Here is a 14,710-nt window from a genome sequence, read left to right as displayed (position 1 = left end):
ATTACTGCAACCTACATCCTTCTGAATCTGTTTATTGTATTCATCTCTTGGTCTCCCTCTATGATTTTTATCCCCCAGACTTCCCTACACTGTCAAATTGGTGATCTCTTGATGCCTCAGAATGTTTCCTACCAACTTATCCCTTCTTCTAATCAGGTTGTGCCACAAACTTCTCCCAAAATTCTGTTCAGTACCTCCTCATTAGTTACATGATCTACTTATCTAATCTTCAACATTCTTCTGTAGCACCACATTTCAAAAACTTCTATTCTCTTCTTGGTAAACTATTTATCTTCCATGTTTCACTTTCATACAAGGCTACACTTCATACAAATACATTCAGAAAAGACTTCATGGCTGTAAAATATATACTCGAAGTTCACAATTTTCTTGTCTTTAAAAATGCTTTCCTTGCCATCACCAGTCTACATTTTATATCCTCTCCACTTCAACCACCATCAGTTATTTTGCTCCCCAAATAGCAATACTCATCTGCTACTTTGAGTGTCTCATTTCCTAATGTAATTCCCTCAGCAATCACCTGATTTAATTCAACTACATTCCGTTATCACCATTGTGCTTTTGTTGATGTCCGTCTTTATTCTCCTTTCAAGGCACTGCCCATTCGGTTCAATTGCTCTTCCAGGTCATTTACTGTGTCTGACAAAATTACAATGTCATCAGCAAACCTCAAGGTTTTTATTTCTTCTTGCTGGGCCTTAATTCCTACTCCAAATTTTTCTATTGTTTCCTTTACTGCTTGCTCAATATACAGATTGAATACCATTGGGAATAGGCTACAACCCTGTCTCAATCCCTTCTCAACCACTGCTTCCCTATCATACCCCTCGGCTCTTATAACTGTCATCTGGTTTCTTTGCAAAATTGTAAACAATCTTTTGCTCCCTGCATTTTACTTCCACCACCTTCAGAATTTGAAAGAGAGTATCCCAATCAATACTGTCAAAAGCTTTCTCTAAGTCTACAAGTACTATAAACACAGGTTTGCCTTTGCTTAACCTATCTTCTATGAAACGTTGTAGGATCAGTATTGCCTCACATGTTCCTACATTTCTCTGGAATCCATATTGATCTTCCCAGAAGTCGGCTTCTTTCAGTTTTTCCGTTCTTCTATAAAGAATTCATGTTAGTATTTTGCAACTGTGACATATTAATCAGATGTTAGTTAAAACTTCTGGGCTGAGAGGCTGTGGTCAATCAGTAAAACTACTTCTTCCTGACGTTTCGTTGCCAACTGCGGGCAACATCTTCCGAGGTCATTAGTTGTTGACGCACCTCTGAAGATGTTACCTGTAGTTGGCAATGAAATGTCAGGAAGTAGTAGTTTTACTGATCGACCGTAGCCTCTCAGCCCGAATGTTTTAACTAATGAAGATGCCAGCCAAGAAATCCTACATGTTGTATTAAACAGATAGTTCCGTAATTTTCACACCTGTAAGCACCTGCTTTCTTTTGAATTGAAACAATTAGATTCTTCTTCTGAGGGTATTTCGCCTGCCTCATACGTCTTGCTTATCAGATGGAGGAGATTTGTCATGGCTGGCTCTCCAAAGTCTATCAGTAGTTGATTTTCTATCTGAGCTCCCGATATGCATACAGGTGGTTCTCTTTTCTCCAAAGGTCTTTTAATTTTCCTTTGGCAGCATCTACCTTTTCCCTAGTGATTTATTATGATTTATTACAAGTGTCCTGTAGTCATTCCTGCTTAGCCATTTTGCCCGTCCTGTCAATCTTATGTTTTAGACATTACTATTCCTTTTCGCTTGCGTCATTTACTGCATTTTTGTATCTATGTTCCCTCTGAAACACTCTACAGTTTATCCAGGTCCCATCTCCTTAAATTCCTACTTATTTGCAGTTGCCTCAGATTTAATCTACAGTTCATAACCAATAAATTATGGTCAGAGTCGACATATACTCCTGGAATTCTCTTACAATTTAAAATCTGGTCCCTAGATCTCTGTCTTCTCATTACACAATCAATCTAAACCTTCCAGTGTCTCCAGGTCTTTTCCACATATACAACCTTGTTCCATGATTCTTAAAGGAAGAGTTAGCTATGATTAAATTATGCTATGTGGCAAAATTCTACCAGGCAGCTTCATCTTTCATTCCTTTCCTCCAGTCCATATTCACTTACTACTTTTCCTTCTCTTCCATTTCCTACTATCAATTTCCAATCCCCCATGAATATTAAATTTTCATCTCACTTATCTGAATAATTTCTTTTATCTCATCATACCTTTCTTCAATATTTTTTACATCTGCAGAGCAAGTTGGCATATTAACTTGTATTGCTGGGGTAAGTATAGGCTTCATGTCTATCTTGGCTACAAAATGTGTTCACTATGCTGTTCATAGTTGCTTATCCTCTCCTGCATTACCCCTATTTGATTTTGCATTTATAACCCTGTATTCATGTGACCAGAAGTCCTGTTCCTCCTGACACTGAACTTCACTAATTCCCACTATATCTAGCTTTAATCTATCCAGTTCCCTTTTTAAATTTTCAGACCTACTTGCCCGATTAAGGGATCTGATGTTCCACACTCCAAGCCATAGAATGCCAGTTTTTTGATTCTCCTGATAATGACATCCTCCTGAGTAGTTCCCACGCAGACATCCAAATGGGGGACTATTTTACCTGAAGAATATTTTATCCAGGAGGATCCCATTGTCATTTAACCATAAAGTATAGCTGCATGCACCTGTGAAAAATTACGGCAGTAGTTTCCCATTGCTTTCAGACATTTGCGGTACCAGCCCGGCAAGGCCATTTTGATTTATGTTACAAGGTCATATCAGTCAGTCATCCAAGACTCTTGCCCCTGCTGCTACTGAAAAGGCTGCATCTCCTCTGCAGGAACCACATGTGTGTGTAGCCTCTCAACAGGTACTCCTCCATTGTGATTGCATATATGGTACGAGTATCTGTATTGCTGAGGCACGCAAGCCTCCCCACTAATGGCAAGGTCAATGGTACAGAGGAGGACTTTACTCAGCTGGAATCCACCATTGTTACTGAGAGTGTTGTCTGATATTTTTATCTCTGTTGCTTTGTTTATTATGCTGCTCTAAAAGCCATTGCTCCATTTAGTAATAGAAGTATTATCAAAAGTAATTTGGTGTCTATTGTCCACTGCATGTTCTGCTACAGCTGATTTTTCGGGAAATCACATGGAGAAACACCTTTCAAGTTTTATGTGGCGCTGTTCTATAGTGTGAACAGTCTGACCAACATAAGACTGCCCACACCCACATGATATTTTGTGTATTCCATGTGTTCTGAGGTTTACGTTGTCTTTCACAGGCTTCATTAGTTGCCGGATATTTGCTGGGGACACAAAGACTGTCGATTTTTATGTCTCTTCAAGAGCTGGCTAATCTTCTTTGTTATTGAATCACAAAATGGTAAAAATACTATCTTCTTTGTATCCCCTCCGAAGGTCTTCTGCTTTCATGACTTGGATGAAACTGCTTGTAAAATGTGTTTGTTGTTGTAACCATTTTCTTTGAAAACTTTACATTAGTGGCTCAATTCCCTCAGTAGGTTTTCAGCACCTGAGACGGTTTCAGCTTGATGTTCCAAGATACTCAAAACAGACCGTTTGTTTTCTGTGTAGTGTTAGCTGATGGTGTGCAGATACTAATCTGTGTGGATGGACATGTGGTAAATGTTGTGACCATGACGCCTCTTGGGTCTGCAGTCGATGACGACATCTAGGAATGGCAAGGAACCATCCTCCCTCCCTTCCATCATGAATTTTATGTGGTCATGGGTGTTGTTGATGTGTTCCAGGAACTCTTCCAGCTTTTCATTTCCATGAGGCCATATGACGAAGATATTGTCAACATAGTGATAAAAACTATTAGGCTTTGCAGGAACCATGTCCATGGTGGTGTCCTTGAAATGCCCGATAAGGAGGTTGGCTACAGCTGGAGCTAATGGGCTCTCCGTCGCAATACCACCCATCTGGTTGAAATATCTCCACCATGTAAAAAATATAATGTCATCAGGTTATGTTTAAATAAATTCATGATTGTGTCATCAAAGAGTCTGACCAGCAAGTCTACCAAGTCTGTGAGGGGCACACATGTGAATGGGGAAACCACATCAAAACTAACCATAATATATTTTTCACCAAAGCATAGATGTTTAATTTGATCGATGACATCTGCTGTAATCCTGATATGATGTGCACAGTGTCCAATTTGTGTCACAAGGAGGGTGGGCAAATGCTTTGTAAGTATATTGGACAGCAATCTGATGGTGTTCAATACAGGCCTTCAAAGTGTATCTGTCTTATGTACCTTTGGCATACTGTAGAACGCGGGTGGTATGGGTGCCTGAGGGAGGAGGTTCTTAATAACAATCTCTTCCGGCAATGGCTGACTGAGGAGCTCCGAAGTTTTCCTCACTATTGTGGATGTTGGGTCCCATGGCAGTTTCAGGTATGTCAGTCAGACTGTCCTCACAATTGAACAGTGCCGCATAAAACACAAGTGTTTCCACCTACACTATCCCAAAAAATCAGCTATAGTGGGACATGCTCAAGAAAATGGACACTGAATTGCATTTGATAAGACTTCTATTATTGAAAGAACCAACATCTTCTGGGTTAGTGTAATAAACGAAGCAACAGTGGTCAAAATATCTAACAACACCCTCTGTAAAGATGGTTAATTGCAGCTGAATTGGGCTCGAGATCTTGTGATTCCGGCGTTGAAGCAGACATCATGGCCATGCCACCAAAACATTACCATATAAGCTGCGAGACTGAGCACCAGTGACATAACTGATGACTGTGCGGTTAGGTAAGCACAGTTTGATTGATTGATCTGGCCTTGTAACATCATCCAAAGCGGAATTGCCGTGCTGGTAACATGAATATCTGAAAGCAAGGAGAAACTACAGCTGTAATTTTTCATGGAAGCATGCAACTGTATTTTATGGCTCTTCTTGAGTAAAATAGTTCCCCATTCAGATCTCCAGGCAGGGACTACTTAGGAGGGTGTCATTATCAGGATAAACAGAACTGGCAATCTATCGATTGGAGTGTGGAATGTTAGATCCCTTAATTGGGCAAGTAGGTTAGAAAATTTAGAAAGTGAACTGGATAGGTTAAAGTTAGATATAGTGGGGATTAGTGAAGTTTGGTAACGGGAGGAACAGGACTTCTGGTCAAGTGAATACAGGGTTATAAACACAAAATCAAATAGGGGCAATGAACGAGTAGGTTTAACAATTAATAATATAAAAAAGGAACGTGGATAAAGCTACTATGAACAGCATAGTGAGTGCATTATTGTAGACATACATGAAGCACACAACCACCACAGTAGTACAAGTTTATTTGCCAACTAGCTTCTCTGATGAAGAGGAGTTTGAAGAAATGTACGAAGAGGTAAAAGAAATTATTCAGATAGTTAATGGAGACAGTCAACCACTTGACAGTGGTAAAGGAGATATCTGCCAAAAGCTCATTGGCAGTTTTAACCCCTTGACACAGCTGAAAATATTGTATCAGTAAAGAATATTTGTCAGAAAAATAGGAGTTTGTTCAGCATACTCAGATCCTCCTCACATGAGTTGCACCAAGTTCTGCATATTGTTGTTATATCTCTTTGTGTGCCAGTGAGTTATGATACCTGCAAGAATAAACAAGCCACAACTGCATTTTTGGACTGATACTTCTAATAAACATTGATGGGCCAAAACTTTATGACTCCTGCTTAATATTGTATTGGTTCACCTTTGGAACAAAATATAGCAGCATTTCTGCATGGTAAGGATTAAACAAGTCCGTGATAGGTTTCGAGTGGTATATTGCACCATGTACCTACACACAGGTCATGTAATTCCTTTATGTTATGGTCATTTGTAGAGGTGGAGTTGATGTCAGATAGTGCCCCAGGTGTGTTCAGTTTGGTTCAGATCAGGTGAATTTGGCGGCCAAAATATCAATGTGAGTTCACTATCAGCTTTACAGACCTCTGTAGCACCATTCTGGCTGTACAATAAGGTGAGTTATCTCACTGGAAGATGCCATCACCATCAGGGATGAGACGAAACTGGGAGCAGAAAAGGGGAGAGAGGGGGGGGGGGGGGTGGAAACTGTTTGGCAGAGGGTGTGGAGACAGTAGGTTACTGTAGATTGAGACCAGAATAATTTCTGCAGCTGAGAAGATGTTATAAGGACAACACTCATCTGTGCAGTTCAGTAAAGCTGGTGATGGAGAGGAGGATCCAAATGGCCTGGGTTGTGAAGCACCCATTGAAATTGAGCATGTTATGTTTTGTCTCGCAGCCATCTAGACACTGCATACTCCATCATCCAGCATTCGCTTCTGTCCCTTCATCCATAACCTGCCCCCCTCTGGATTGCTGCTTCTGTCCGACACAGTTGCATTCTGTCTGGAGCAGTCAGAGATGGCGGTCATGCGTGCATAACTAGTGCTTGCTTTTGTGTGTGTGTGTGTGTGTGTGTGTGTGTGTGTGTGTGTGTGTTTGTTTGTTTGTGTGTGTGTGGGTGCGGGTGCGCGCGCGCGCGCGTGTGTGTTTCCTTTCTGTTCTGAAGAAGTTTTCAGCCAAAAGCTGAATTGTGACAGTCTCTTTGTTGTGCCTGTCAGTATGTAATCTTCACTATGAGTCACACTCTGTCCTCCTCATAATATTCTTAATATTCCAGCAGGGGTATTGTAAAGCATAGATTTTAGTTTTTAGGTTTCATTTGTTCTGATATTATTATTATATATCATGGTTTTTGAATTTCAGGTATCCTGATTTCCGTGAGCCTCCTTGGTCACCCAACAAGTATGAAAAAACAGCAATGTTCTGGCATGTCCTAGCTGCCCGACTTGCTTTTGTTGTTGTGTTTGAGGTCAGTTTAACCATAAATCTTATGTTATTAAAACAGGAATAGTCACGAGGAAAGCATACCATATTTACTCGAATCTAAGCCGCACTTTTTTTCCGGTTTTCGTAATCCAAAAAGCCGCCTGCGGCTTAGAATCAAGTGCAAAGCAAGCGGAAGTTCTGAAAAATGGTGGTAGGTGCCACCACAACTAACTTCTGCCGTCGAATATATGTAGCGACACAGGAATGCTTTGTAGGCACAAAGATAAATACTGGCGCCAAAACCTATGCATCAGTAAATAAATTTAAAAAAAAAGGGGGTGGAAGACGAGCTTTTTTTCTCCGCCTAGAGTTTTGACCACTGCATTTTTATACATTATCCAACGAAGTAAATACAAATTCCATATTGTTCGTCTTCGAATGTAGCAGAATTTCAATGTACTACAAAAATCCGACTGGCAAGACTGGGATGTTTGTCAATATGGCCAACTCTACTTTCTGAATTTTTTCGTACCTGTGAGAAGAGATGGTTGCTAATAGGAACCTGATGAAATGTGAATCACATGCAGTATTATCTTCACCATAAGAATAATACGAATATCAACATTTTGCCGTATATTCTTTCGTGTTTGCTGCTATCTCATTTAACTCCTGTCTGCCTAATAAACTACGAAACTAGAGTGAGACAACAGCAAACGTGGAAGAATATACGTATCATGCCATGTTTATATTCGTATTACTATTATGCCTAATAGTGGTACAATCAGAAATGAATCACGGCAATTGACTAGATTTTTAAATCTACTATGACTAATTTCTGTGCAGAAGGTAATGTACTAAAAGGGCAGGCGTCTGCAAAGATTTTCAAACGGAGAAAAATTTTCGCTAAACTCTCGTTCAGAAGATCTTCTATCATACGCAGTATATTATTTGGTTCTTGTTGATCATTATCAAAGAAAACAGCAGTGTCAGTAACAACAAATAGCAGTCTCTTGCCACTGTTTCACTAATGAGATGATTCCTCTCTCTCTTCTTTTTTTTTTTTTTTTTTTTTTTTTTTTTTTTTTTTTTTTTTTTTTTTTTTTTTTTTTAAATTTGTAAGCGGCGGTAATGCGCTCAAAAGCAAGCCAAGCCGCGAGCGGCGACAAGCCTTAAACACGCACTATCAGAATGCGACAAACAATGCATGACACAGTACAGTAATGCTTTTTCTGCTTAGAGTGACGTTAACACCTATAACAAACAAAACGGCACTTATCAGATCAAAGCAAAATAAGCAATCGATTCCATCCAGACGAAGCATGTGAAAAAGGAAGGGTACCCATATAAATACGGACGGAGCGCCTGATGCGTAGCAATGGCTACCTGGTAAAGCTTAACTGCTAAGCTTACGACTCGACCCAAACTACAGTAGCTGTCTCATCATTCATTCGACCTAAATTGTGTCTCATTTCACAATGGACCAACTTTGTTTTCTCTCCCCTTTAGTTTCGAGCCTCAAATTTCAGGTACGGCTCAGATTCAGGAAATTTTTTTTTTTGTTGATTTCGAGTCTCTTTTTTCAGGTGCGGCTTAGATTTGAGTAAATACGGTATGCTTTGAGGGGAAGGAAGTATTAGTAATTCTGAACAAAAAACTTCCTGTGGATGTATGCCGTATTCCGACTGGTTTCTGAGACAGAACACAGTAATTTACATTGTTATTTATTCTCTGTGTTATTCAAACATTGGTATTGTTCATGATCTGTAGCGTAGAGGAAGCTGAGACGAACAGTTTGATACAGTACACACGTGATCTGTCAAGTTGATAAACTACCTTTAATTGGTCAAGAACGACAACCTAAGCTACAGTGCACACACTTCATGCAAGATTTTCAAAATGTCTGTGCTCTCTCACACAAACTATTAACCCTAGAGAAAAAAGGAATAGGACCTTTTTTGTAGGAAACTTAATATAGTTTAATTTTGCATTGCGACATGTTTTCAATGGAGGTTTTGGGTTATTCAAGAAATACATACAAAATTCAACATATCTTGCTTTTAACACATTCCAGTTGGCCCACAGTGACTTCTGCTGTCCCTAGAAGTAGTAAATATTTATTGTGTGGCTTCTGCTTATAACATGAAGGAGAAAACCAGATTACCACCTGTTTCAGGAACACTGTCATCAGTTTCAAAACAGTCGTTGCTAATTTTGGAACTAGATTCTTCATGTAGACCCAGAATTTCTTCATCCTGCAAACTGTCCCTAATTTTATGACAAACTTTTGTAATCAAGACAACTATGGAAGCACACAGTAACAACAAATGTGTGGAAACTGATCACACCTATAATATGTCCTTCAAGTCACATAGCACCATCTGAAAGCAGGAACACCCTTGTAGTGGCTCTCCGAACTAGTAAAAGAGTGAACAACTGATTTCCAACAGTCACCGCTTGGAAGTATTGCATTGTGAAGGAACAGTTGGGAAAGGCACACTCGGAGATTCTTTGAACGCTTATTTTGTAGGAAAATCACAGCACACCCATAATTTTTATGGGCAAAAACTGGAATGTGTTGATCAGTGTTCATGCAAATGATTACCTGCTTTGTAAATAAAATAGAAAGAAACTTCCACATGGGAAAAATATATTAAAAACAAAGATTCCAAGACTTACCAAGCGGGAAAGTGCCGGCAGACAGGTACAATGAACAAAACATACAAACACACACACAGAATTACTAGCTTTCGCAACCGATGGTTGCTTCTTGAGGAAGGAGAGGGAAAGATGAAAGGATGTGGGTTTTAAGGGAGAGGGTAAGGAGTCATTCCAATCCCGGGAGAGAGTGTGTGTGTGTGTGTGTGTGTGTGTGTGTGTGTGTGTGTGCGTGTGTGTGTGTGTGTGTGTGTGTGTGTGCGCGTGTGTGTGTGTGTCCTTTTTTTCCCCCTAAGGGAAGTCTTTCCACTCCCGGGATTGGAATGACTCCTTACCCTCTCCCTTAAAACCCACATCCTTTCGTCTTTCCCTCTCCTTCCTCAAGAAGCAACTATCGGTTGCGAAAGCTAGTAATTCTGTGTGTGTGTTTTGTTCATTGTGCCTGTCTGCCGGCGCTTTCCCGCTTGGTAAGTCTTGGAATCTTTGTTTTTAATATATGATTACCTGCTTTGGTAGATAATGTATTGTAAGGGTTCCATCTGTTATATGGTTTACTTTTTATATTATTTAGTTGAGATATAAATAAAAATAAGTCCATTATAGGATAAACCTGAACTCCACCAACAAAAATTTTAGTAGGGAGTTCAGGGCTGGGGCTGTTTTATGAGTATTTTGGTATGTGGGACCTGTGATCTCCAGAGGCTCTTTATAGCATAATAATGTAGTTATTATTTACACAATTTGTTACCCCAAATACCTTTAAAAGAGCGAGAAAGCATGTGATATGCAGTCACCAAAATCTACAACATAGAACATAGTTTCTGTTGGGTGTTTAATGTACAGGTGCAAAAGTACTGTGATAAGGTTGCTTTCCCTGTGGAAACAGTGAAACATAAAAATGTTGTGCCATTCTTCCATTGCATTCAGTGAACCGATATGTGAGGTGTATAGACCTACCCATACTGCTTTGTATCACTGATGACATACAACTAACATTGCCGGAAAAAGAAACCTGAGAAAGAATCGAGTAATATTTCAGGGTTAAGAGTAAAGTGAGCATTACTGTTTTCAACAGCAAGTGAATGGAACAGCTTCGTTTCAAAACATGATGCGTAATTCATATTGTCAATGTCACCACGTTTGTGCCTGTCTTTTCAGTGCAATATGATATGAAGGTAAAGGAGTGGTAAGGTATTAAACAAAATGTAATTACCCTGTAATAAGCCACCAAAGACCAGGGGTTCCTTATACCAAAATACTCAGAAAATATCCGTGAACAACCTCAATTTTTTTTTCTGTGGAGCTCAGTTTTACTTTGTGTATGTTAAGTGACTGTATTGTACACTACTATCTAATTAATGGAAAATCTCATATAAAGATGTGAAACAATTACTAACAAAGAGATAGAGGGGCTGGCCAGTACTTACCTCAGCTCAGTACAGCCGATAGAAACACAAAAAACAACCGAAAATTTAAGTTCCTAGCTTTCAGAATAAATGTTCCTTCATCAGGGAGGAGAGAGGGGAAAGAAAGGGAAGAAGGGAAAGTGGATTTAGTTACTCACAACCCAGGTTATGAAGCAACAGGGAAAGGAAAACAGGGAAGGTAGCAAGGATGGAGGCATGGTTGTCAGAGGGAAGCCAGGTACTGTGCCAGCTTCAAACCAAAGAGGATGCATACAGAAGTAAAGAGGTGTATAGTATAAAGATATAGGATGGAAAGATGCATGAATGGCTAAAGAGGAAAGGGAAAGAGGAGAAGACTGAAAAGTAAATGGGAGTGAGGTTGTTTAACGTAGGTTCAGTCCAGGGGGATGGCGGGATGAAAGGATGTGCTGGAGTGCAAGTTCCCATCTCCGCAGTTCAGAGGGACTGGTGTTGGGTGGGAGAAGCCAAATGGCACATACAGTGTAGCAGGTTCCTAGGTCCCTAGAATTATGCTGGAGGGCATGCTCCGCTACTGGGTATTGGACATCTCCTAGGCGGACAGTTCGTCTGTGTCCGTTCATGCGCTCAGCCACTTTAGTTGTTGTCATACCAATGTAAAAGGCTGTGCAGTGCAGGCATGTCAGCTGATAAATGACATGTGTAGTCTCACACATGGCCCTGCCTTGAATTGTGTATGTTTTCCTAGTAGCGGGGCTGGAGTAGGTGGTTGTGGGGGGATGCATGGGGCAGGTTTTGCAGCGGGGTCGGTTACAGGGGTAGGAACCGCTGGGTAGAGAAGGTAGTCTGGGAATATTGCGGGGTTTAACAAGGATGTTGCGGAGGTTAGGGGGACGACGAAAGGCAACTCTGGGTGGTGTGGGGAGAATTTTGTCAAGGGATGATCTCATTTCAGGGGTTGACTTGAGAAAGTCATATCCCTGGCGGAGTAATTTATTGATGTATTCGAGGCCAGGATAATATTGGGTGACAAGGGGGATGCTTCTGTGTGGTCTGAGGGTAGGAATATTGTTGTTGGACGGGGAGGAATGTATTACTCGGGAGATCTGTTTGTGGACAAGGTCTGCAGGATAGTTGCGGGAGAGGAAAGCACTGGTCAGGTTATTGGTGTAATTGTTGAGGGATTCGTCACTGGAGCAGATACGTTTGCCACGAATACCTAGGCTGTAGGGAAGGGAGCGTTTGATGTGGAATGGATGGCAGCTATCAAAGTGAAGGTACTGTTGTTTGTTGGTGGGTTTGATATGGACAGAGGTGTGGATGTGAGCTTCAACAAGATGAAGGTCAACATCCAGGAAGGTGGCTTTGGTTTTGGAGAAGGACCAGGTGAAATTCAGATTCGAAAAGGAGTTGAGGTTATGGAGGAAATTAAGGAGTGTTTCTTCACCATGAGTCCAGACCACAAATATGTCATCTATAAACCTATACCAGGCCAGGGGAAGCAGCTGTTGAGTCTTCAGGAAAGCCTCCTCCATGCGGCCCATGAAGAGGTTGGCATAGGATGGAGCCATCCTGGTTCCCATGGCAGTTCCCCTGATTTGTTTGTAGGTCTGGCCTTCAAAAGTGAAGTAATTATGGGTGAGGATGAAGTTGGTAAGTGTGATAAGGAACGAGGTTTTTGGAAGATCTTCGGGTGGGCATTGGGAGAGGTAGTGCTCAAGGGCAGAAAGACCATGGGTGTGTGGGATGTTTGTGTAAAGGGATGTAGCATCTATGGTGACAAGAAAGGTTTCAGGTGGGAGAGGAGTGGGAATGGATTTGAGGCGTTCTAGGAAGTGGTTTGTGTCCTTGATGTAGGATGGGAGTCTGCAGGTGATAGGTTGGAGGTGTTGGTCTACCAGAGCTGAGATACATTCTGTTGGGGCTTTGAAGCCTGCTACAATGGGACGGCCAAGTTGGTTCTCTTTGTGGAGTTTGGGTAATAGGTAGAAGGTAGGGGTACGTGGCTCAGGTGGAGTGAGTATGTCTATGGAAGCCATTGTGAGGCCTTGTGAGGGACCTTGGATTTTTAGGATTTTCTGCAGCTCAGTCTGAATGGAGGGAATGGGCTCCTGGGTCTGAATGGAGGGAATGGGATCGGGATCCTGGGCTTCTCCCACCCAACACCAGTCCCTCTGAACTGCGGAGATGGGAACTTGCACTCCAGCACATCCTTTCATCCCGCCATCCCCCTGGACTGAACCTACATTAAACAACCTCACTCCCATTTACTTTTTAGTCTTCTCCTCTTTCCCTTTCCTCTTTAGCCATTCATGCATCTTTCCATCCTACATCTTTATACTATACACCTCTTTACTTCTGTATGCATCCTCTTTGGTTTGAAGCTGGCACAGTACCTGCACTAGAATATCTTTGGCTTCCCTCTGACAACCATGCCTCCATCCTTGCTACCTTCCCTGTTTTCCTTTCCCTGTTGCTTCATAACCTGGGTTGTGAGTAACTAAATCCACTTTCCCTTCTTCCCTTTCTTTCCCCTCTCTCCTCCCTGATGAAGGAACATTTATTCTGAAAGCTAGGAACTTAAATTTTCGGTTGTTTTTTGTGTTTCTATCGGCTGTACAGAGCTGAGGTAAGTACTGGCCAGCCCCTCTATCTCTTTGTTTGTACACTACTGTCATCATCATCATCATAATCATCATTTAAGACTGATTATGCCTTTCAGCGTTCAGTCTGGAGCATAGCCCCCTTAAAAAATTCCTCCATGGTCCCCTATTCAGTGCTAACATTGGTGCCTCTTCTAATGTTAAACCTATTACTTCCAAATCTTTCTTAACCAAATCCAGGTACCTTCTCCTTGGTCTGCCCTGACTCCTCCTACCCTCTACTGCTGAACCCATGAGTCTCTTGGGTAACCTTGCTTCTCCCATGCGTGTAACATGACCCCACCATCTAAGCCTGTTCGCCCTGACTGCTACATCTATAGAGTTCCCACCCAGGTTTCCTCTCATTTTCCCGTTGTGGACACCCTCCTGCCATTGTTCCCATCTACTAGTACCTGCAATCATCCTAGCTACTTTCATATCCGTAACCTCAACTTTATTGATAAGGTAACCTGAATCCACCCAGCTTTCGCTCCCATACAACAAAGTCGGTCGAAAGATTGAACAGTGCACAGATAACTTAGTCTTGGTCCTGACTTCCTTCTTGCAGAAGAGAGTAGATCGTAGCTGAGCGCTCACTGCATTAGCTTTGCTACACCTTGCTCCCAGTTCTTTCACTATGTTGCCATCCTGTGAGAATATGCATCCTAAGTACTTCAAACTGTCCTCCTGTTCTAACTTTGTTCCTCCTATTTGGCACTCAATCCATTTATATTTCTTTCCCACTGACATTACTTTCGTTTTGGAGATGCTAATCTTCGTACCCTAGTCCTTACATTTCTGATCGAGCTCTGAAATATTACCTCGCAAACTTTCAATCGAATCTGCCATCACAACTAAGTCATCCGCATATGCAAGACTGCTTATTTTGTGTTCACATATCTTGATCTCACCCAGCCAGTCTATTGTTTTCAACATATGATCCATAAATAATATGAACAACAGTGGAGACAGGTTGCAGCCTTTTCTTACCCCTGAAACTACTCTGAACCATGAACTCAATTTACCGTCAACTCTAATTGCTGCCTGACTATCCATGTAAAGACCTTTAATTGCTTGCAAAAGTTTGCCTCCTATTCCATAATCTCGTAGAACAGACAATAACTTCCTCCTAGTAACGCATTCATATGCCTTTTCTAGATCTATAAAGC

General features: G+C 41.3%; 1 protein-coding gene across 2 annotated transcripts in view; it reads left to right on the top strand.

The window, feature by feature from the left end:
• LOC126284056 (anoctamin-1-like) overlaps positions 1–14,710 on the top strand; it is a 124,491-nt gene that overhangs the window by 96,064 nt on the left and 13,717 nt on the right. For both annotated transcript variants that reach the window (XM_049982643.1, XM_049982644.1), the window contains one exon: positions 6,797–6,902. In XM_049982643.1, coding sequence (XP_049838600.1) covers positions 6,797–6,902 — 106 coding nt within the window. The remainder of the gene's footprint in view (positions 1–6,796; positions 6,903–14,710) is intronic.

The sequence above is a fragment of the Schistocerca gregaria genome, chromosome 8 (genome assembly GCF_023897955.1).
Source record: "Schistocerca gregaria isolate iqSchGreg1 chromosome 8, iqSchGreg1.2, whole genome shotgun sequence".
Taxonomy (NCBI): Eukaryota; Metazoa; Arthropoda; class Insecta; order Orthoptera; family Acrididae; genus Schistocerca; species Schistocerca gregaria.
Note: the sequence above shows the minus strand (reverse complement) of the source record. Positions and strands in the feature narration are given on the sequence as shown.